The 21,127-nt window shown below is 47.3% G+C and overlaps 1 protein-coding gene and 1 long non-coding RNA gene across 5 annotated transcripts in view; both read left to right on the top strand.

The window, feature by feature from the left end:
* The first annotated feature begins 2,330 nt into the window (after positions 1 to 2,330).
* The window catches only part of GOLGA1 (golgin A1), a 799,579-nt gene continuing 780,782 nt past the window's right edge, over positions 2,331 to 21,127 (top strand). For 3 of the 4 annotated variants that reach the window (XR_005773994.1, XR_005773995.1, XM_040406051.1), the window contains exons 1-4: positions 2,331 to 2,440; positions 7,250 to 7,542; positions 9,232 to 9,322; positions 11,953 to 12,027. Coding sequence is in view for 2 of the 4 variants with exons in the window: in XM_040406051.1 (XP_040261985.1) it covers positions 7,315 to 7,542; positions 9,232 to 9,322; positions 11,953 to 12,027 (394 nt within the window). In the remaining 2 variants the exon portion in view is untranslated. The remainder of the gene's footprint in view (positions 2,441 to 7,249; positions 7,543 to 9,231; positions 9,323 to 11,952; positions 12,028 to 21,127) is intronic. The other variant, XM_040406052.1, reaches the window with a different exon arrangement.
* LOC120977896 lies at positions 19,115 to 19,978 on the top strand. Its single transcript, XR_005773998.1, has 3 exons — positions 19,115 to 19,125; positions 19,202 to 19,205; positions 19,504 to 19,978. It is a non-coding gene; the product is annotated as an uncharacterized LOC120977896 (long non-coding RNA).

Consider the following 21,127-nt stretch of genomic DNA (forward strand, 5'->3'; position numbering starts at 1 on the left):
TTCTACATATGTGGTGGGAATGCCCGATTGTTAAAGTCCTATGGGCCTCAATATTCAGTTTCATATCATCACTAGCTTGCTTTCCTATTGAACCTTCATCTAAGATGGCCTTGTTGTCTACAGGATTGATAGACCTTCCTATCCATTTCAGATTCATAGCTAGTCACTTAATATTTATAACCCGACTGAAAATAGCTGCTTGTTGGAAATCTGGGGACCTTCCCAATATTAATAGGATTTTCAGATCTCTAGATAATAGCTGCTTATATGAAGGTCTATGGGCATCCTCTAACAATACGAAAATTACATTTCTGAAGAGATGGGAAGTCTGGTTGAGCCACAAAAGATGTAATTTGCCGCCTAGTGCCTCCATTAGAATGTAAGGTTATTATGGTCTTATGATGTTTTTCATGACAGCCTTATCTTTTACCTACTGTTATATTGTCTTTTCTCCTCTTCTACCTATATTTGTACCCATGCAACTTTTCTACCTATTCAAGCTCAACATTTACAACCGTATGCTGTGAAAAATATTGTATTTTTGTATTAGCTACATACTTGCCATATTATTACCTACACCAAGATGTATATGTGAATGCTTTCACTTGATATGTAACCTTTTGTTATAAAACTTTTCAATAAAAATTATTGTTCAAAAAAAAAGAAAATATAATGGCCCCTCTTTATTATTATTATTAATATAATGGCCCCCTCTTTATTATTAATATAATGACCCCCTCTTTATTATTAATATAATGGCCCCCTCTGTATTATTAATATAATGGCCCCCTCTTTATTATTAATATAATGGCCCCCTCTGTATTATTAATATAATGGCCCCCTCTTTATTATTAGTATAATGGCCCCCTCTGTATTATTATTAGTATAATGGCCCCCTCTGTATTATTAGTATAATGGCCCCCTCTGTATTATTATTATAATGGCCCCCTCTGTATTATTATTATAATGGCCCCCTCTTTATTATTATTAGTATAATGGCCCCCTCTTTATTATTAGTATAATGGCCCCCTCTGTATTATTATTAGTATAATGGCCCCCTCTGTATTATTATTATTAATATAATAGCCCCCTCTGTATTATTAATATAATGGCCCCCTCTGTATTATTAATATAATGGCCCCCTCTGTATTATTATTATAATGGCCCCCTCTGTATTATTATAATGGCCCCCTCTTTATTATTATTAGTATAATGGCCCCCTCTTTATTATTAGTATAATGGCCCCCTCTGTATTATTATTAGTATAATGGCCCCCTCTGTATTATTATTATTAATATAATAGCCCCCTCTGTATTATTAATATAATGGCCCCCTCTGTATTATTAATATAATGGCCCCCTCTGTATTATTAATTTAATGGCCCCCTCTTTATTATTAATATAATGGCCCCCTCTGTATTATTATTAAAATAATAGCCCCCTCTGTATTATTATTAATATAATGGCCCCCTCTGTATTATTAATATAATGGCCCCCTCTGTATTATTAATATAATGGCCCCCTCTGTATTATTAATATAATGGCCCCCTCTGTATTATTAGTATGATGTCCTCGGTGGTCCTCCTCCCCCACCCCCATACTACCCCCAGTACCTCTGCAATTAGGGTAGGGTACATAAAAAAATAAAAATAAAATACTCACCTCTCTCCATCACAGCTCGTGGCGTCCCGCCGCAGGCGGTCACGAACGCCTCACTGTGCCTTCCCGCGCCGTGTCATCTCGCCACATCCTCAGGATAGGTCATCAATATCAGATCGGCGGGGGTCCGACACCCGGCGGTACATCTCACAACAAACAGTGGCTCGCGATGCAGTGAGGCAAGGAAAGGGTCAATGCTTCGCTCATACCTACTAAGCCCTGAGCCCGTTCGCCAGTACTGCACACGCATCGATGGCTCAGAGCGGGTTTGGTAGTATAGGACCTACATACTATTAGCCAGATGGTGATGGCTGATTGATGTAAGTCTATTGTTCACCCTCTTTTTGTACATTTGCACAGTACAGGGTGGAGTCGTCTCTTCCCTTAGTTTTTTATGTTGGAGTGGAGCCCATTATGGCCAGAGATGAGAGACCTGCAGGCATTTCTACCAGTGCAATACTTACAGACTGTTATGAACCTACACATGATCCACCTGTTATGTCACTGACTACATCTCCCATCATGCCTTGCCAGCCGCATACGGAGAATTTGGCTGCTTGTGTACTGCGCATGTCTGGAAATCCTAACGTCATGCCCACGCTGCAGCCAATCAGACTCCAGCCACGCCCCCTCGCGACCTCTCCGCCTCCTACTGAATTAGCCAATGAGGAGGAGCCTCACCTGACCGAGGCGCTGCGGTGACGTCAACGGCCACATCTCTCGTAGAGCAGAGGAGAGACGGATACCGGCGAACCGGCAAGTAGATGCTGTGACGTCACATGGCGGGAGGGCTGTGTGGGGTCTTCTGTCAGGGTCTCCTCTATCAGCCCGTGAGGGATGTACACAGGAGCTGACACTGACCCCGGCATATGTCTTCATCCCTAGGAGAAACATAAAAAATTCAACATGTCCTCTTGTCACCTTCCTGGTGTTTTATCAGTTTGTGGGAAAGCTGAGTGACAACCAGTGTGGCCCCCAGTCCAGGAGTCAGGGGTTGTCACCCAGCTTTCCCAGACACCTGACAGCGTGAGGACAATGTCGTCGGTTTTGTATAACTTTGCAGTGTGGACCCCAATGCTGTATATCAGGACTACAACTCCCAGCATGCTGCATTGGGGGAACAGCCAGGCATGCTGGGAGATGTAGTTTTATTCAAGCAGGTTACAGCCTGGCAGGGGTAGATCAGTCTCATCCCTGCAGGATTCTCCATGGCGGTAGCTGGATGGGGGGACAGGTACCGACACCCCCTGTAATATGGCGCCTGCAGGCCGTATACCGCGGTCATATAGAAACGGGTATTTTGACCCTTGTGATGCCCTGATCACAGATTTGTATGGAATCCATGAGAAGTAATAACGGAGACATGACGGTAGGTGTTTAGCCCTAGGGGAGATCATGGCGCCACGTGGTTGCCTGCAGGTCCGTGACATGCGCGCGCCATGAAAAACGTACACACTGTCAGCTTTTCATGGCCTTTTCATTACCATTTTTGTATCCGTTTTTCTTGATCGTTAAAAATGGATGAATTTCTTTGGCTTTTTTTTTAATTAAAATCTCAACCCCTGCAGTATACATAATGTCCCCCATAGTGACCCCCAGCAGTAATAATGTCCCCCATAGTGGCCCCCAGCAGTAATAATGTCCCCCATAGTGGTCCCCAGCAGTAATAATGTCCCCCATAGTGGTCCCCAGCAGTAATAATGTCCCCCATAGTGGCCCCCAGCAGTAATAATGTCCCCCATAGTGGCCCCCAGCAGTAATAATGTCCCCCATAGTGGCCCCCAGCAGTAATAATGTCCCCCATAGTGGCCCCCAGCAGTAATAATGTCCCCCATAGTGGCCCCCAGCAGTAATAATGTCCCCCATAGTGGCCCCCAGCAGTAATAATGTCCCCCATAGTGGCCCCCAGCAGTAATAATGTCCCCCATAGTGGCCCCCAGCAGTAATAATGTCCCCCATAGTGGCCCCCAGCAGTAATAATGTCCCCCATAGTGGCCCCCAGCAGTAATAATGTCCTCCATAGTGGTCCTCAGCTGAGCTTACATTTTAAAAAAAATATTTTTTGTAGCCGAAAAAAATATTACTCCCCTCCTCCACTTGCAGACGCAGTCGCTCCTGTGTCACGTGCTGTGAATGTAATTTTGACGTCTTGTGCCATCAGTTCTCGGGCCCTTGCTCTTTCACATCAGATGGACACCAGCTTCTCAGAATAGGCTATGCACCGACACGTCGCCCATGATTAGCGCTAGTCCATCCGATAGCAGTGGGAGAGTCTCGGACGGTCTGAGAAGGTCATGGCCAGAAGAGGGGCTCGGGAAGTAGCCGATTGGCAGCACAAGAAGTCTTCAGGGAGTAAGCCGCCGCAGGAGGTGTCTAGCAGCAGTTTTCTTACATCTGCCCATTAAAGGGAACCTGTCACCGGGATTTTGGGTATAGAGCTGAGGACAAATAACCGATTTGATACATATGCAAATTAACCTGAGATGAGTCCTGCCCCTGACTCCTCTCGCGGACAGGACTCCTCTCGCGGACAGGACTCCTCTCGCGGACAGGACTCCTCTCGCGGACAGGACTCCTCTCGCGGACAGGACTCCTCTCGCGGACAGGACTCCTCTCGCGGACAGGACTCCTCTCGCGGACAGGACTCCTCTCGCGGACAGGACTCCTCTCGCGGACAGGACTCCTCTCGCGGACAGGACTCCTCTCGCGGACAGGACTCCTCTCGGGGACAGGACTCATCTCAGGGACAGGACTCATCTCACAGTAATTTGCATATGTATTAAATCGTTTTTTCTACACAATAAAAGCACACAGAGCTATGGGGACTGGGTATTGCGGATGTGCTAGCGGCGATCTAGCAACCCATGTCCTCAGCTCTATACACAAAATCCCAGTGACAGGTTCCCTTTAAGAACACATGCACACTTGGCTGAGCTGAGGATTCATGTGTATGGGATGGGGGGAGAATTAACTACGAGCCAAACAAGCGTTCAGCCGTTAGTTATCTAAAATGTATGGCCATCTTTCTTCTTCTGGGAAGGATATCTGCTTTGTTTTGCAGTTTATTGGATTTTCATTCAGCCATGATTGATTGAGCGCACGGTCAGCCTTCCAGGGTTGGGCACCCCATGACCGTGCCATGCTGGAAATCACTGCTGCCTTCAGTGCAATCCATGCGGTTGTTAGTTTTTGCCTGTGAAGACTGAACGGTTGGGATGTCCGGCCATGTCATGTCTTTTTTTTAATTTTATTTATTCATTGATTGGATTTCTGCATTGTGCGTGACTTAGTTCGGATTTCCGCGTTTGCTGTACTTTACATCACTCATTAGATGATCATCATCTTGGCTGACGAGCCCTGCATCACCCGTGCTTGGTGTAATTTACTTTTCATTCATGCTTACTATATCTGGGCGTTGTCGTGTGCTTTGTGGCGTGCCGTGACCTATCATCCTCTCACTCTGTATTACTATGTGCGTTTAGACTTTTTTTTTTTCTATTTCATCTTTCTCCATACAGGATAAATACTTCTATGTCTTGGGGGTTGTCCAGGCTACAGACATTGAGGACCTATCCTCTGGATAGGTCATTGATATCAGATTGGCGGGAGTCTAACTCCCAGCATCCAGACGGTCAGCTTCAGTGTTTACCTGCAGAGCATTCGCATTGTAGCAGCAGTGCAATGTAGTGACATTGGAGGAAGCTGTATTATTTTTTTCATGTATTTTAAAAACTTTTTTTTTTTCCTTTTTCTTTTATTTTCAGTCACCCTAGACTAGAGGACCTGAACATTGGATTGTTAGATCACTTACACCAGGCATGCTCAACCTGCAGCCCTCCAGCTGTTGCAAAACTACAACTCCCAGCATGCCTGAACAGCCTACAGCAGGGCATGGTGGGAGTTGTAGATTTACAACAGCTGGAGGGCCGCAGGTTGAGGGCTTAAAAGGGTTTTTCAGCGCCGCGGCCGTCTCACTGTTTACCGCCGGCCCACTGACGTCACAACTAGTATCAACTAGCGTGGGCGGGGCTAAGCTCTGTTCACTTGAATGGAGCTTAGCCCCGCCCACGCTAGTTGATACTAGTCGTGATGTCAGTGGGCCGGCGGTAAACAGTGAGAAGGCCGCGGCGCTGCTGGAGCACCGCTGCCATCTCAAACAGCTGATCGGCGGGGGTCCCGGGTGTCGGACCCCCGCCGATCAGAAGCTGATGATCTATCCAGAGGATAGATCATCAGTTAAATGAAAGTGCAGAACCCCTTTAAGTCATTGTGGGGGTCTCGGCATCTGGATCCCCCTGAACTAAACTTCTGACATGTCACTATGATACATCCCATTTTTATTTATTTATTTTTATTTAAATGATAGATGTGCAACATTCACAACAGGAGTTTTATGGAGCAGCTATGTGGCACGTAAAGAAACCGGACATCCGAATGCCTCCGATCTCATATAAGTTTGTGGGGTATGCCCAACCTGCGGCCCTCCAGCTGTTGCAAGACTGCAACTCCCAGCATGCCCAGACAGCCGACATGTCATCAGGGCATGCTGGGAGCTGTAGTTTTGCAACAGCTGGAGGGCCACAGGTTGGGCATACCTGATCTAGTGGATTCCATACAAACCTAGTAAAAAAAAAAAAAATATAATATTGCATCCTGCTCCATGAGATCCCATCTAGGTTTTAGAGGAGGAGAATAAGAAAACATTTTTTTCATTAGACCCCAGATCAAACCCCCAGTGTTAATCAGACCTCAGCTCAGAGCCCCAATAAGACCCTCCATCAGAACCCCAGTGTGAATGACCCCCAGACCTCAGATAACAGCCCTATTATGAATAAACACCCCCCCCCCCCAATCCATTCAAACCTCAGATTAAACCCCCGAATGTGAATGACCTCCAGACCCCCTTGCTCAGAGCAAATAAAAAATAATAATTCACTTGCCTCACCTGCTCGGGACGCCGGTGCCTCTGCTCCCAGGATCCAGCTTCACCTCTTCCTGCCTCACGCTCTGCTGCGACCCGACGCATACAGCGTGAGGTCACGGAGCGCTGACGTCCTCGCGCTGTGCGCAGTCACAGCACAGCCTGAGGCAGAGGTGAGTACAGAGCCTGGGAGCACTGCATTCATCGCTTCCCAGTCCTCCGGTACTAATGAGCGCTTCCATAATTGGGTGAAAAAAGTGTGTCTTATGGTGCGAAAAATACAGTATATACCAGGGAAGAATATCTCTGTACATACAGCAGCCACCACATACTCCCATGTGTGCTTTGTGCACAGATCAGATCTCTACCTAATGGCTTGCTGACAGTTTCCAGATAGCAGTGGCACTGAAAAAACTAACTGAAAACTGAAGAGTTGGAGCTAAACGCTGTTCACAGACGTTTTATCAGAGGGATATAGAATCATAAATGCACTTACCAGGCGGGTCTGTATATTCCCATTCCGCTACTAGTATAAGCCCCCTCTCTTCAAGTTCGGATGCTGCAGGCCATGCTTTTCCTCCAGCAGGGGGTTCTTTTTGTGTATGACTGTCATTGCTGTTAAACAATCTGGAGTTGCTTTTAGTGTTTGACCTCTGCTTTTTGCCTTTAAAGGGTTCAGCACTCTCCAGCTGCAGAATGGACGTGAAGGCGGACGCTGTGATCTGAGGTCCTGCGATGAAACGTACCCCTTACAGAGTTCCCGACACCTCCCGAGCGCATCTCGTCTCTGATTCTCAGCTGGGAAGCCATAGCCAGAAAGAAGGGGGAATGTTCTCCAATCTTAAGAAAAAACTTGCGGAGGAGGGGGCCATAGCGCCGCGGCCTGGTGGCGCTGCTCGCATCCCACGCTCTATCAGCAAAGAGTCGATCACATCTGTTGGGGCTGATTCTGGGGATGACTTTGTGAGTGACAAGTGATATTAACCCTTTTTTATTCTCCTTATCGGGACATTTAAAAGGGCATTCCAATCACAAAAATGTATGGCATAGCCAAAGGATATCTGGTAGATTCTAGTTTTGGAATACAAGTGCAGCCCTCTTCATTGCAACTTAAAGAAACAGTGAAGCATGCGTTCTCAGCTATTTCCATAACTTTCTATAGCGAGAGACATGAACATGACCATCCTTGCACTTTGTCTTCTGCTAAATAAGTCCTCTGCCATATAACGTGGATTACTGAACACAAGTCAGAGTTAGGGGTGAACTTTTGGCATGCCCTTTAAAGGTGGCAATTCAAAGTTGTTGTATCCCTACATGTGCTTTGTAAAAGACAAGCTGTTTGTTGCCCATAGCAAACAAAAAGCAGCATGTATTTTGTACACTATTGTAACTGTAACTGCTAAGGCACTGCTTCTCAGTCTGCCTCTCATCTCCCTGTATGTGCTGTCTGAAGGACAAACTGTTTCTTGCCTATTGAAAACAATCACGGCAAAGCTTTCATTTTTGCCCATATCAACCAATCACAACACAGCTTTTATTTTCTTACAACACTTCTTACAATACTGTAGACCTACATTTACCGACCGGTGGCGCTCCAGCTGTTGCCAAACTACAACTCCCCTCATGCCAACAATTGCCTGAGAGCCATCAGGGCATGTGAGAATTATAGTTTTGCAACAGCTGGAGAGCCACAGGTTGGTAAATATAGGTCTGCAATATTGTAGGAAGCAATGTAGTAAAATAATTCTTTGCTGTGATTGGGCAACAAACAGTGTGTCTTTTAGACAGCACATGTAGGGAGATGAGAGGTAATCTGAAATGCAGGGGAGATGAGAGGCAGAGTGAGAAGAAGTGCCTCAGCAGTTACATTAGTGCACACATTTTAATGCCTGCTGCATCTAAACCACATTACTTTATTAGAACCTTGTCAGATGGACTTGACAACCCCCCAGTATTTTAAAAGAGTTTTCTGACATTTTAATACTGATGACTTATCCTCGGTATAGGTCATCAGTATCTGATCGCTGGGACCCCCGGGACCCCCACCGATCAGCTTTTTTGAGAAGGCACAGGCTCTCCTGTGAGCACCGCTGCCTTCTCACAGCTCACCAACACAGTGCCGTACATTGTCTAACGCCTGTGCTTCGTATCGCTCTTAGCCATATTCACTTGAATGAAGCTGAGCTGCTCCTAGGCCACGTGACCGATGAACGTGGCGTCACTGGCCTAAGAAAAGCAGACAGAATGCACACAGCCTTCTCGAACAGCTGATTGGCGGACGGTCTGGGTGCCAGACCCCCACCAATCACATACTGATGACCTATCCTGAGGATAGGTCATCAGTAAATAAAAATAAAAAAAATGAAAGATCTCGGAAAACACCTTTAAATTTGATTGTGAAGAGTATATATAACAGATCCTTCAAGGCACATTAGAGCCTATGAAGAACAAGCTAACTTTCACTATTATATGTATAGATTGCGGAAGCAACACCTAAAATCCCTCAAATGGATGGGATGTTTGGGTTTTACAGCCATAATGTGGACGTTAGGAAATGTCCTTATCACAGCTGTCTCCACCCGACCATGCTGTTTTTTCTTTTTCATTACGATTAGCTGGCATATTGACATGTAATTGATTCTAATCTTACAGGCCTCAGACGGCAGCAGCTCCCGCGATGATCGGCCTTCTCAGATTTCCAGAAGGAATGATCAGATCCGCAGACTGGAAGCCAAATTATCAGGTAGTCATCTACGCATCACTCCATTTTCTCAACAGTTTGATATTTGAGAAGATGGTTAAAAGTGAAGGTATTATTTAAAAATGATAAATGTAAAGCTGGTATGGATACAAAAAAAATCACACTAGGGACCTGACCGTCAGGGTTCTATAGAGACAAAATGGAACTTGATAAAAGATTCGGGTAGATATCTGGTATTTGGTCACCATAAGACATTGCGTCCAAGATGAGCATTACAGGGTGGTCTTCGGCCATGTGTAACGACGCTGCTGGTTGTGTGTCCCTGCATAGATTGTGTGGGGCATTATCTAAATCACTGGTCAGATTTTCCTGATCAGATACTACATTTCTTAACAGTATCCAGAGAGCAGCATTACTGCAAAGAAGGAAAACCGATATGAACCTAAAAACTGTTCTGTCTTTTTTTTCTCTGATGATATGTATATAACATCTTAAAATTCAGACTGGTGGGTGTTTGACAATTGGGTTCCCAACCGATCCTGTGAGCAAGCTTTTCCCTAGTCCTGACCAATGTTTTTGTATTATGCTGGCTATACCCAATAGATTGCCAGCCAAGTCTAACATCTTGTGTGTAGGGTTGATAGGAAGAAGTATGGGGCTGTTGGATTTCAACATGCCTGACCCTTTTGTTCTCAGGGAGATAAGCTGACCATCTGGGTTTTCTGAACCTGCCCCCATTTATACTCGTGAACGTTTGGCCAAGCATGCATGTGTATTGGGGGATTGGGAGGGATAACTGTCAGCTGAACATCTAAAGTGTAGGGCTATCAGTGATGAAAAGGTTCCCAGAGATTTGTGATCACCAGAATCAGACTGGCTTACCATACCAGCAGAAAATCCTCCGGTGGATCTAGACTTAGGCCAGGGCTACACAGCGACATGTAGGGTACAGCTACACTGCAACATGTGTCTCGCGAAATTCATGTCGCTCGCCATATTTTATAATGCTAGTCAATGGTGTTGCACTGTGACATGACAGTCGCACAAAAATCCATCTTGGATGGGGGTTTTTTTGCGACTGTCGTGTCACAGTCGCAGCATGTCGTATCTCGCAGTGCGACACCACAGACTAGCATTATAAAATATGTCCTACAACATTACTGTAACAAATGTCATGTAGCCCTAGCCTAAGGGCTGATTCACACGACGCTGGTGTCGCCCGCATCTTCTGGACTGACTGCATCATAGTGTTTTATGGTGCAGTCAATAAAGAGCCCCAAAGGTCCAGCAGAAGACACCCCACATATGGCTGACGTTAGAGCCTTTCACTTACCACTAGGGTCTATTTCTTATTGAAGACCTATTAGATCCTATTGATAATATGGCCTGCATGCTCAGCGATACCAGAGTTCACAGTGGAATTGAAGAGGACCTGTCTGCTCTCCTAAAGGTCTGTTTGCCCACGAAATACGAATTTAGAGGCATCTTCTATTAGAATTCTGCTCTGAGTTGTTTCTCTGTTATTTCTCCTAGAAGTTAGGCTACTTTCACACTCACGTTTTGTGCGTTTCCGTCATGGACGGATCCGTTCAGATAATACAACCGTCTGCATCCATTTTGAACGGATCCGTTTGTATTATCTTTAACATAGCCAAGACGGATCCGTCTTGAACACCATTGGAAGTCAATGGAGGACGGATCCGTTTTCTGTTGTGCCAGATTTTGTCAGTGATAACGGATCCGTCCCCATTGACTTACATTGTGTGCCAGGATGGATCCATTTGGCTCAGTTTCATCAGACTGACACCAAAATGCTGCAGGCAGTGTTTTGGTGTCCATCTCCAAAGCAGAACTGAACCGATGCATTCTGAGCGGATCCTTTTTCTATTCAGAATGCATTAGAATGCAAACTGATCCGTTTTGGACCGCGTGTGAGAGCCCTGAACGGATCTCACAAACGGAAAGCCAAAACGCGAGTGTGAAAGTAGTCTAAATTGACAACTATAGCGTTATCAGTCCACTCACAGGCTGACACTGCCAGGACTGTTTGGATACAGAGGGGGTCATTTATTAAAATGGGCGTTTTAGATGCCAGTCTTAATAAAGCCCCTGCTGCTTCTAAGTGTAAGACGGCTTCCTTGCTGTCTTACATTTTAACCATTTTCTACGCCTAAACCAGGTGTAGAAAGTGATGAATGAGATGCGAAATGGGAATGTGAGCAGCTCCTTCTCCGGATCAGTTGGGTCTCCATTACCAGATCCCCACCAATCTGACTTGTTGGACTTGTGATGGTGAATTGTGTATTCTCCATTGTCCCCCTGTTCTCCGCACTGTAATCTATTCGATATGTGATCATGTATGTTTCTAAAGAAATACATCCCTGTACACGTGTTCAGTGTGTATAGTAAGAAGCTGGATGTTCCTAATATGGTTGCTGAGGACTTTCCTCCAAATGTCTGCTCCTGTTTAGTGCCTCCCAATAGTAAGTTGATGTTAGAAGTGTGACTCTCCCTGCCCTTCTCCCACTCATGTTTTTTATATTTTTTTTCCTTTTTCTTTATTTTATTCCCCCCTCTCCTTTCTGTGTTGTCTCGTGTTGACCACTCCTTGCCTTTCCCACGTTGTCCTCTCCTCGTACTTCCATCCTGTTTGTCTGACTTCACCTACAAAGATTACGCAGAACAGGTCCGACACCTGCAGAGGATGAAAGAGAAACTTGAGCTTGCTTTAGAAAAGCACCAGGATTGTACGTATTTCACTAGTCTCATCGTCCTTTATTTCTGTCCCGTCTCTGTCCGCCATCCTTCCAGTTTAAGATCATATCCAGTTCTTCTTAAAGGGGTTCTACACAAACGTGTCTTCTGCCCACGCCTGCGCAAAATTAAGATGGTCTCACGGGTTAATTTCTTATACAAATCCATGTGTATGTTCATAGGAAGACAGTGGCGCTTCCACATAGCTGCCCTGATTCTGTGCAGCTATAGGTATGACTCTGGGAGACATATATGTGCGTTGCATGTGGTGTAGAAACTCTTTATGAGATCTCTTGAGAGGGGTCCTGAAACAGCGCCATCCTTGTCTATGGACTGTTACAGCTCTCAACCCAACTTTTTTTTTTTGTTTGATCTTCTTTTTACACTTATAATACAATATGCAATCTAGTTTGTTTTATTATCCATAAATATACATACATATAGTATTCCCAGCCCTCCCCCTCCGACCTCTCATCTCAAGTCACTTTAGCCATTTCTGCCAGAGCCCATCGAATCTAGCATTTTTTTTTCTAGATACCAGATGAAATTTCTCTCTTGCAAGCGAGACTCTGGCCTGATTCTCCCACTCTCTGGCCTCAGGGACCGCACTATCTCCCCAATGTGCTACGATACATCTCCTAGCTTGGAATAAAAGTTTGGACGCTATCTCCCGATACTTAGCAGACCCTATCCCGTCCAGCCTCCCCAATGTGCAAGTTTCAAATTCCCAAGGAACTCTAAACCCGTGATATTCTTGTATTATTTCGTGCACCTTCCACCAAAATTCTCTATTCTTCGTACATGACCATAGTATATGCACATCCTCCACCCCTAACTGCCCACATTTTTTTGCAGCGAAGTTCCTTGGTTTTATAATATTGCATCAGCTTTTTAGGGGGGTAATATAGGCGATATATTATATTAAATTGAGTAATCCTATGGGAGAAATTATTTGAGACCCCATTTTTGGCCCTTATCACCCTTTCCCAGAATTCCTCCTGTTGAGGCTCCAAAACATCCTGCCATTTATACCTTAGGCAGTTAACTGCACTTTTTTTTAAAGTTTTTTGATATAACAGACTTTCATATATCTTGGACACCAATTTCGTTGGCTAGGGGGGGTGGGAGGGTATCAATTTATTTCTCGTGCATGGCATTGGGGGACACAGCACCATGGGTATATGTCCAACTACCACTAGGAGGCGACACTAGACATAAAAAGTGTTGGCTCCTCCCCGTTGGGCTATACCCTCTCCACAGACACTAGGCAGCTCAGTTTTGTTCTAGTGTCCATAGGAGGCAGACCTGACCTGCTTTTTTGTGCAGGTCATCCTGCTACTTTTTTATTTTATTTTTTCTTTAATCATTTTTTCTTTCTCTGCAGGTTTCGGCCTGCGGCAGGGGTGGCTCCATCGTGTTCCACTTTAGTTGCCCCCCTGCGGGCGCGTACTCGGGTACCTGGCAGCCACCCAGTCCCCAAATCTGCTTCCGCAGTGGAATTCCGGTAGTCCCACGGTTCCCGTGTTGAGTCCGCCGAGGGGGTGGTTACTGCTGCGCCTGAAGACGTCTGAGGGTGAGTATGTTAGTTTAGGGTCTCCCTCCCTCCCGGGCCTGGGTGCGTTCCCTCCTCTCCCCCTTTCCCCCATATTTGATACAGCTCCATTGCTGTGTGGGAGCCTTGCCTCTGATAAGTGCCTTACCTCTGATACAGCAGGTTGTAGGTTCAGGCCCCAACAGTCACTTTTAACTCTCTGCTGTATCCTGGCCCCAGAAGCCCCCTGGCCTTCCGTTTTTCTCTCTCTGGGGGTCGCTTCTTCTGTTCCCCCCCCACCTGGCCCCCGTTCGTCGCGGCTTCTCTGGGGCACTATCGCGATCGCGGCCGTTTTTCGGGCCGCGCTCCACTAATTTAGTCCCCGGCTTTTCGGGCCTACTAGGCCGCAACTTCCCGCCCACTTTCTGACCTTCCCGGGCTAACTCTATCACCTCCCCTCCGTGGGGGGAGCCTGGGAGGGGCCTCTCCTGCCTGCCAGTCCAGCCCCAGGTTCCTTCTCTCTCTCTGAGGGACGTTTCTTCCTCCGGCTGTCGGCTCCTGCACTCTCCGGTCGCCATCTTCTGGTCTCCAGCTTGGGGTGCGCTGCACAGTTACTGGGGTCTGGTAGGCAGCCTCTGGCTGAATTTCCCCACAGGCTCTTTTCCTTCCCTCCCCTCTCTTTTGCTGCATTCTCCTGCAGCCCTTCCACTGCTCTATAGCTGCTGCAGCACCTCTTGGGGGACGTGACATCCGGGGTCAGATAGGACAGCCCTGCTGCTCTATGGGGCCTCCTCTCCCAGCCTCCCTATCGGATCGCCACGTATTTACGTGCGTCCGTTGTCTTCAGAGGTTTCCACGTGGTCGCCTTGTCCCCCCTCCCACCCTTTTGTGTGTAGGTCCCCCCTGAGTGGGCTTCCTCCATGTCGTTCCATGGGAACCTTGCCTGACTCGCCCAATCCCTGGCGGAGTCACTGGAGCGCTACCTACAAATTGCGGTCTCCTTCCCCCCCCCCCCCTGAGCCACGCTCACGCTCAGATACTGGGTCACACAAGGAGTAGCCCATGGACCAACCTCGGGTGGTCTCAACTAGCTTCCACCCCTCCTCGGCATCCTCGGGCCCCCCAGGACAGGCCGGAGGCTGGTGACGAAGCCTTCTCTGTCAGTTGCCTCTGGGGACACCTCTGCACCGATTCCCTCGGAACAGAGCATCAGGCGGTCTTCCACTGTGCAGAATCCCTCTGCGTGGTCAAGTCAAACGTGCATGGTGGTACCTACCCTACCAGGTTTGGTGCCCCTCTAGTGGACTTTCGGATGGCGCTCTCCTGCCTGCACAGGTAATTATCGCACAGGTAAGGCAGCCGTCACCGTGCTTAGCAACTGGGACACCTACGCGGTGTCTCTGGTATGTACGCCCTCGTAGGCTGTGCACGACAGACCTTCCTGGTTCCCCTATCCAGGGGCTATGTTCTAGGCAAGCTGATAATTCAGGCAAACGCCACTTGTAGGGTTGGCTCCCCTTCTCGGCCTCTAAAGGTTCTTTTGTAGTGCCTGTACCAGAGAATACAGGCCGGCTTCTATGCTGTGGCGATTACATCTGTCTGTTTCCAGCTGCCTTGTTACTTTCGCAGGTAGAGTTCCTGCTGACTGGTTAGATGTTCCATGCGGCACTATTTCCCCCTACCGGGCGAGATACACAGGCTGCCTTCAATTGCCGTAGCAATTGCACCTGTCTGTTTCCAGCCACCTTGCTCCCTTCATGGGTAGAGTCCCTACACCATCTCCTGATGCTGTATCCAATATCCCTGGCGGGCTCTATTGTGTTCCGTGCGGCACTATTTCTCCCTTCTCGGCGAGATTTAGAGGCCACTCTCAATTGCTGTGCAATTGCCTCTGTTTGGTTCTAGTGGGCACCAGGCTGCCCCCTTGTGCCCTTCATTTTTATTTAACTTCTCTATCTCCAGGAGCTGTTGCCGTTGCTCCTGTCGGGCCTTATGGTGTTCCTTGCGGCACTTTTTCTCCCTTACTGGACGAGATATTGAGGCCACTTTGTAGTGCCGTTGCCACTGCAACTTCATCTAGTGTGCACCAAACAGCCATCTTACTCCCTTCTTAGGTGAGTTCCTGCACCGTCTCTGATGCTGCAGCCGTTACACCTGTCGGGCTCTATGGTGTGACATGCGGCCCTGTTTCCCTCTTTCAGGTGAAATAGAGGGCATTCTTCATTTGCCATTGCACTTACCTAGTTGTGGTGTGCACCTGTCGTTCCTTGTGGTACCGTGCGGCCCTATTTTTCCCGAGCGAAATATAGGTGCCATAGCTAACGTGGCAGCCGTTGCACTTCTCTGGTCCTAGGGTGCTCCATGTGGCCACATCGCTCTAATCTTAGACCTAGTACCTCTGCCATCTCCAGATGCTGTACCCATTGCACCTCGCTGGTCGTATCTCTTCACTACACAGCCTTTTTTCTACCTTACAGGTTGAGGACCTGTACCCTCCAAATGCGGTCGCATTCCTGGATGCTGTGGCTTTGTTTCCACCCTCCTTAGTGTGCAACATGCAGCCACTTTACCTCGGTTTTGGGTGTGTATTTTTAGTCCCCACGTGCTGGGCCCTATGGTGCAATCTGTGGCCCATACGGTTTCTGTATTACTGGGTGCTTCCTTCCCCGGGCTCTACTCTGTGCTGCGGATGTTGGTTACTTCCCTTTTCGGCCATCCTGGTTCAGCACGAACATGGTAGCCATATCTGGCAGGGGTGGGCCAGCCCAACCCAACCTCCTCCTTGTCGGTCTATTACTGCTTCTGGTGTACCCAGTATATGACTGATCTGTTCTGATCTGGTGGGTGGTCCACATACAACCACGCTCCCTACACTATGGCCTGGTGGTTGTTGGTTTTTGTGCTAGGGTTGCTATTGCCATCCCTATCAAATACTACTTTTGGCTGCACTCCGCGTTCCCCATATTATAAAGGAGCACCGCGTTGTTTTCTATTACAGGGCGGACCATTCCTGGTGGAGTACAGTGATCTCCACTGGATCTTCTCCTTTTTGGGATACGTAGCTTGCTGAGCACCGGCCGCTGCAGCAGTTTTCGGCCATCATCCTCCGCCACACGGAATCCTCCTGGGGTCAGCGACATATCCTCGCTGGACATCCTCCCTGATGAGTCAGGGACAGAACCACTGAGCGTCACACACCTGCCTGGTAGGTGAATTTTCTGCTGATTGCTCTGACATAGGACAGGGTTCCGTAGTTCCTTCTGGGTCCGGGTGTTCCCTTATATCTATGCTTAGTTGTACTATCTATCAGAGGGCAGTCCATCGGGACCTTGCTATTGTCTGCGCCCATCCGGTACTCTCTCCCCCTGGGAGCCTTCTGTATGTCGGTCGCAGCTGGTTTCTACATTTCGTGTAGTCACTCCCGCTTCTTTTATAGCGACTTCACCATTCCTTATGCATATGGGCGTCTGTTGTTTTAGTGGTACAACCCAAGCCGCTGTATTTGCCCTCCCCGGGACAATGTATGCTGATTGCTAGCCACTATTCTTTGAATGGCTAGTTGTCCATGGCCAATTCCTTCCCATAGGGTGGTTCTTTTCATTTTTTCTTGGATATTCTGGTTTTTGTTGTCCTCTGGTGGTTCGGTTCCTTGTGAGCCCATTGCGGGTACTCCTTTCTGGAGTCCCTGTCCCCGTTCATTTGACCACACAGATTCTGTAGGATAATCGTTGTTTGGGAGGGGCCTGGGTTGATTGTTCCCCTTGCGGGTTCCAATAGCCTTTTGGACCTCATGGGGTTCATGTCTGTCTTTCCATCCTCCCACTTCAAGTACCTGGTATTGAGTGGTTTAGTGCTACGGTTTGCATTTCCACCTTATGGTCTCCTTCGGGAGGGACTTCCTCCTGTTTGAAGAGCCTTCCTCCTTAGACTGTTGGGAGTACTTTCCTTCTCCTTCCATGTCTCTCAGTCCAGTGTGTCCCTGCTGAGATTTCCTGGGCCTGCATCTCCCTGATACTTCAGTTGGCCGGAGTTTCTCCGGTCTTGCGCTTCTCAGCGATATTTTGTTTTCAGAGGCTCGTTCCTCATCTCCTGATTTTGGGATGCAGGTCTTCTCTTATTTTTTTCTTTTTACCTGGCCCTTACTTCCTACCTCCTCCCTTTCCAAAGGTTGGCGGTTTCCCTTAGCGCCTTTGGGGGTTTTCACTTTCCAATAGGACGTTTAACTTCATCACCTGCTTTGCAGTGGGGGGAGTCCTGCTCCCTTCATATGTGAGCCTTGCTATGGCTTCCCTCACTCCAGTGTGCCCCTGCTGAGATTCCTGGGCTTGCATCTGGTTCCCTTCTTCCCTGATAATTAGTTTCGCCAGAGTTTCTCCGGTCTTGCGCTTCTCAGCGATATTTTGTTTTCAGAGGCTCGTTCCTCGTCTCCTGGTTGGGGATGCAGGTCTTGTCTTTTCTCTTTTCCTGGTTTTTACTTTCAACCCCCTCCCCTTCCAGGGGTTGGCGGTTTCCCTTAGCGCCTTTTAGGATTTTTTCCTTTCAATAGGGCGATTTAATTTTTTCACCTGCTTTGAGGTGAGAGGAGACCCGCTCCACTCACATGTGAGCCTTGCTATAGCTTCACTCTCTCGTTTGGCCTTCAGTGATTCCAATTTCCCTTGCTCCCCTGGCCCTTCAGGGGTTCTCCTCAGGGTGTCTGTGCTTTCGCCTGAGGCAATTGGGATGTTGGGTAGATCCGATACGCGACGCTGTCCTACTTTCCCTCCAGCCTTCGGCTGAGCTGGGTGTTCCTTTGCCTTCTTCTTGCATTTGGGACCTTCTCCCAGGCATTTGTCCTGGGGTGCTGGCAGTCGTCACTGTGGCCTCCGAGTTTCTCCCTTGTTATGAGGCTTCCTGCTTATTCCGTGCTTTTCTCCTGTTGGGTCACATGGTTCTCCCGCACCTGTATGCCCACAGGTGGCATGGTTGTTCTTCCCACCCTCGGGGACTGCTTTGGGACGTCCCATGGTGCTGTGTCCCCCAATGCCATGCACGAGAAAATTGGATTTTTTGTACTCACCGTAAAATCCTTTTCTCGTAGTAGGCATTGGGGGACACAGATCCCTCCCTATGTTGTTTTACTTCAGCTTCTCCGGGCTGGTCTCTTGATCTTTCCCGGTACGGGAGTTGTTGGTTCCTTGCCTTTCTTCTCTCTCCTACTGCTTTTGGTACAAACTGAGCTGCCTAGTGTCTGTGGAGAGGGTATAGCCCAACGGGGAGGAGCCAACACTTTTTATGTCTAGTGTCGCCTCCTAGTGGTAGTTGGACATATACCCATGGTGCTGTGTCCCCCAATGCCTACTACGAGAAAAGGATTTTACGGTGAGTACAAAAAATCCAATTATTCCCCTACCTAACGACGCTCGTAGAGCTTGTTTCAGTTGTAAGTAGAAGAGGCTCAAGTCCTTATTTCCAAACCCGCCTTCATTTTTGAGATCTGAGTATGTGACTAGATCTCCCTCCCGCCATACCTGCCCCAGTCTGAAAATTCCGTATTTCCACCAGATTTTCTGTTCAATTGGTTCAACAGCTCTCAACCCAAGTTAAAGGGGTTGTTTCATCTAGGACTTTGATGGCATATCGCTAAGGTAGGTCAGATAGGTGTGGGTCCTACCTCAGAGATTGCACCTATCTCCAGAAGCGGCCCCTGAAAGTGAATGAGAGTGCACCGCACACTCGCTGCGTGCTCTCTATTCATTTCTATGGGAGTTCTGAAAATAGCCGAGCAGGCCATAGAAATGAATGGAGAACGCACCATGCAAGCGCAGCCACCACTCTATTCCCTTCTGTGGATTGCCTTCTGGTTCGGCTATTTTCGGCAGTCCCATAGATATGCATGAAGGGCGTCTGCCCTCTGCTTGATTCGGTGTACCGTCCTGGAGATATGAGCGGGTCCCAGAGGTGGGGCCCTGCACCCATCTGACATTGGTGCCATTTCCTAGCGCTATGCCACCAGTGTCTCACTTGAGACAACCCTTTTAAGTGAATCGGCAGACAAAGCTGTAAACAAGTGTGGCGCTGTTTCTGGAAGAAAGCAGATACGTTTTTCTAATTAATTCCATACAGCCCCGTAAATCTTACTAATCCTCATCAGCTCTAATCGGTTTCTTTGTTAATAATGACAATTCATTGCATTTTTATTTTATTATATTAATCTATCATTTAATCCAGTTTCATTGTTGTTTTAATTACTTGATGCATAGCTTGTGTACTTTACTTGGTTTACTCACACATTTAAATATCAGTGTCTTTAGGGGAGCTTCCTTCAGGGAAAATCCATTTTGAGCACTGAAATTTACTAATGTTACTTAGATTTACAAAAGAAACATCCATTAACTACAACCATTCGCAGATTTTTATTTACAGTCATGGCCGTAAATGTTGGCACCCCTGAAATGTTTCAAGAAAATGAAGTGTTTCTCACAGAAAAGTATTGCAGTAACACATGTTTTGCTATACACATGTTTATTCCCTTTGTGTGTATTGGAACAAAACCAAAAAAGGGAGGAAAAAAAAGCAAATTGGACTAAATGTCCCACCAAACTCCAAAAATGGGATGGACAAAATTATTGGCACCCTTTCAAAATTGTGGATAAATAAGATTGTTTCAAGCATGTGATGCTCCTTTAAACTCACCTGGGGCAAGTAACAGGTGTGGGCAATCTAAAAATCACACCTGAAAGCAGATAAAAAGGAGAGAAGTTCACTTAGGCCTCATGCACACAACAGTATTTTTTCACGGTCCGCAAAACGGGGTTCCGTGATCAGTTTCCGTTTTTGTTTGCGTGTGTCTTCCTTGATTTTTGGAGGATCACCAGACATGAAAAGTGAAAAAAAAAAATCTAAGTCAAGTTTGCCTTCAAAATGATAGGAAAAAAACGGACACTGATCACGGACGCGGATGACAATCTTGTGTGCCTCCGTGTTTTTATTCACGGACCCATTGACTTGAATGGGTCCACGAACCGTTGTCCGTGAAAAAAATAGGACAGGTCATTTTTTTGGACGGACTGGAAACACGGATCACGGACGCGGATGACCAACGGTGCATTTTCCGAGTTTTCAACGGACCCATTGAAATTCAATGGGTCCGCAGAAAATCAAGGAAAACGGAACAGCGGACACGGATCAGAACAACGGTCGTGTGCATGAGGCCTTAGTCTTTGCATTGTGTGTCTGTGCGCGCCACACTAAGCATGGACAACCGAAAGAGGAGAAGAGAACTGTCCGAGGACTTGAGAACCCAAATTGTGGAAAAATATCAACAATCTCAAGGTTACAAGTCCGTCTCCAGAGATCTAGATTTGCCTTAGTCCACAGTGCGCAACATTATCAAGAAGTTTGCAACCCATGGCACTGTAGCTAATCTCCCTGGGCGCGGACGGAAGAAAAAAATTGATGAAAGGTGTCAACGCAGGATAGTCCGGATGGTGGATAAGCAGTCCCAAAGAAGTTTCAAAGATATTCAAGCTGTCCTGCAAGCATCGGTGTCAGCGCGAACTATCCGTCGACATTTAAATGAA

Source organism: Bufo bufo, chromosome 8 (assembly GCF_905171765.1).
Source record: "Bufo bufo chromosome 8, aBufBuf1.1, whole genome shotgun sequence".
Lineage (NCBI taxonomy): Eukaryota > Metazoa > Chordata > Amphibia > Anura > Bufonidae > Bufo > Bufo bufo.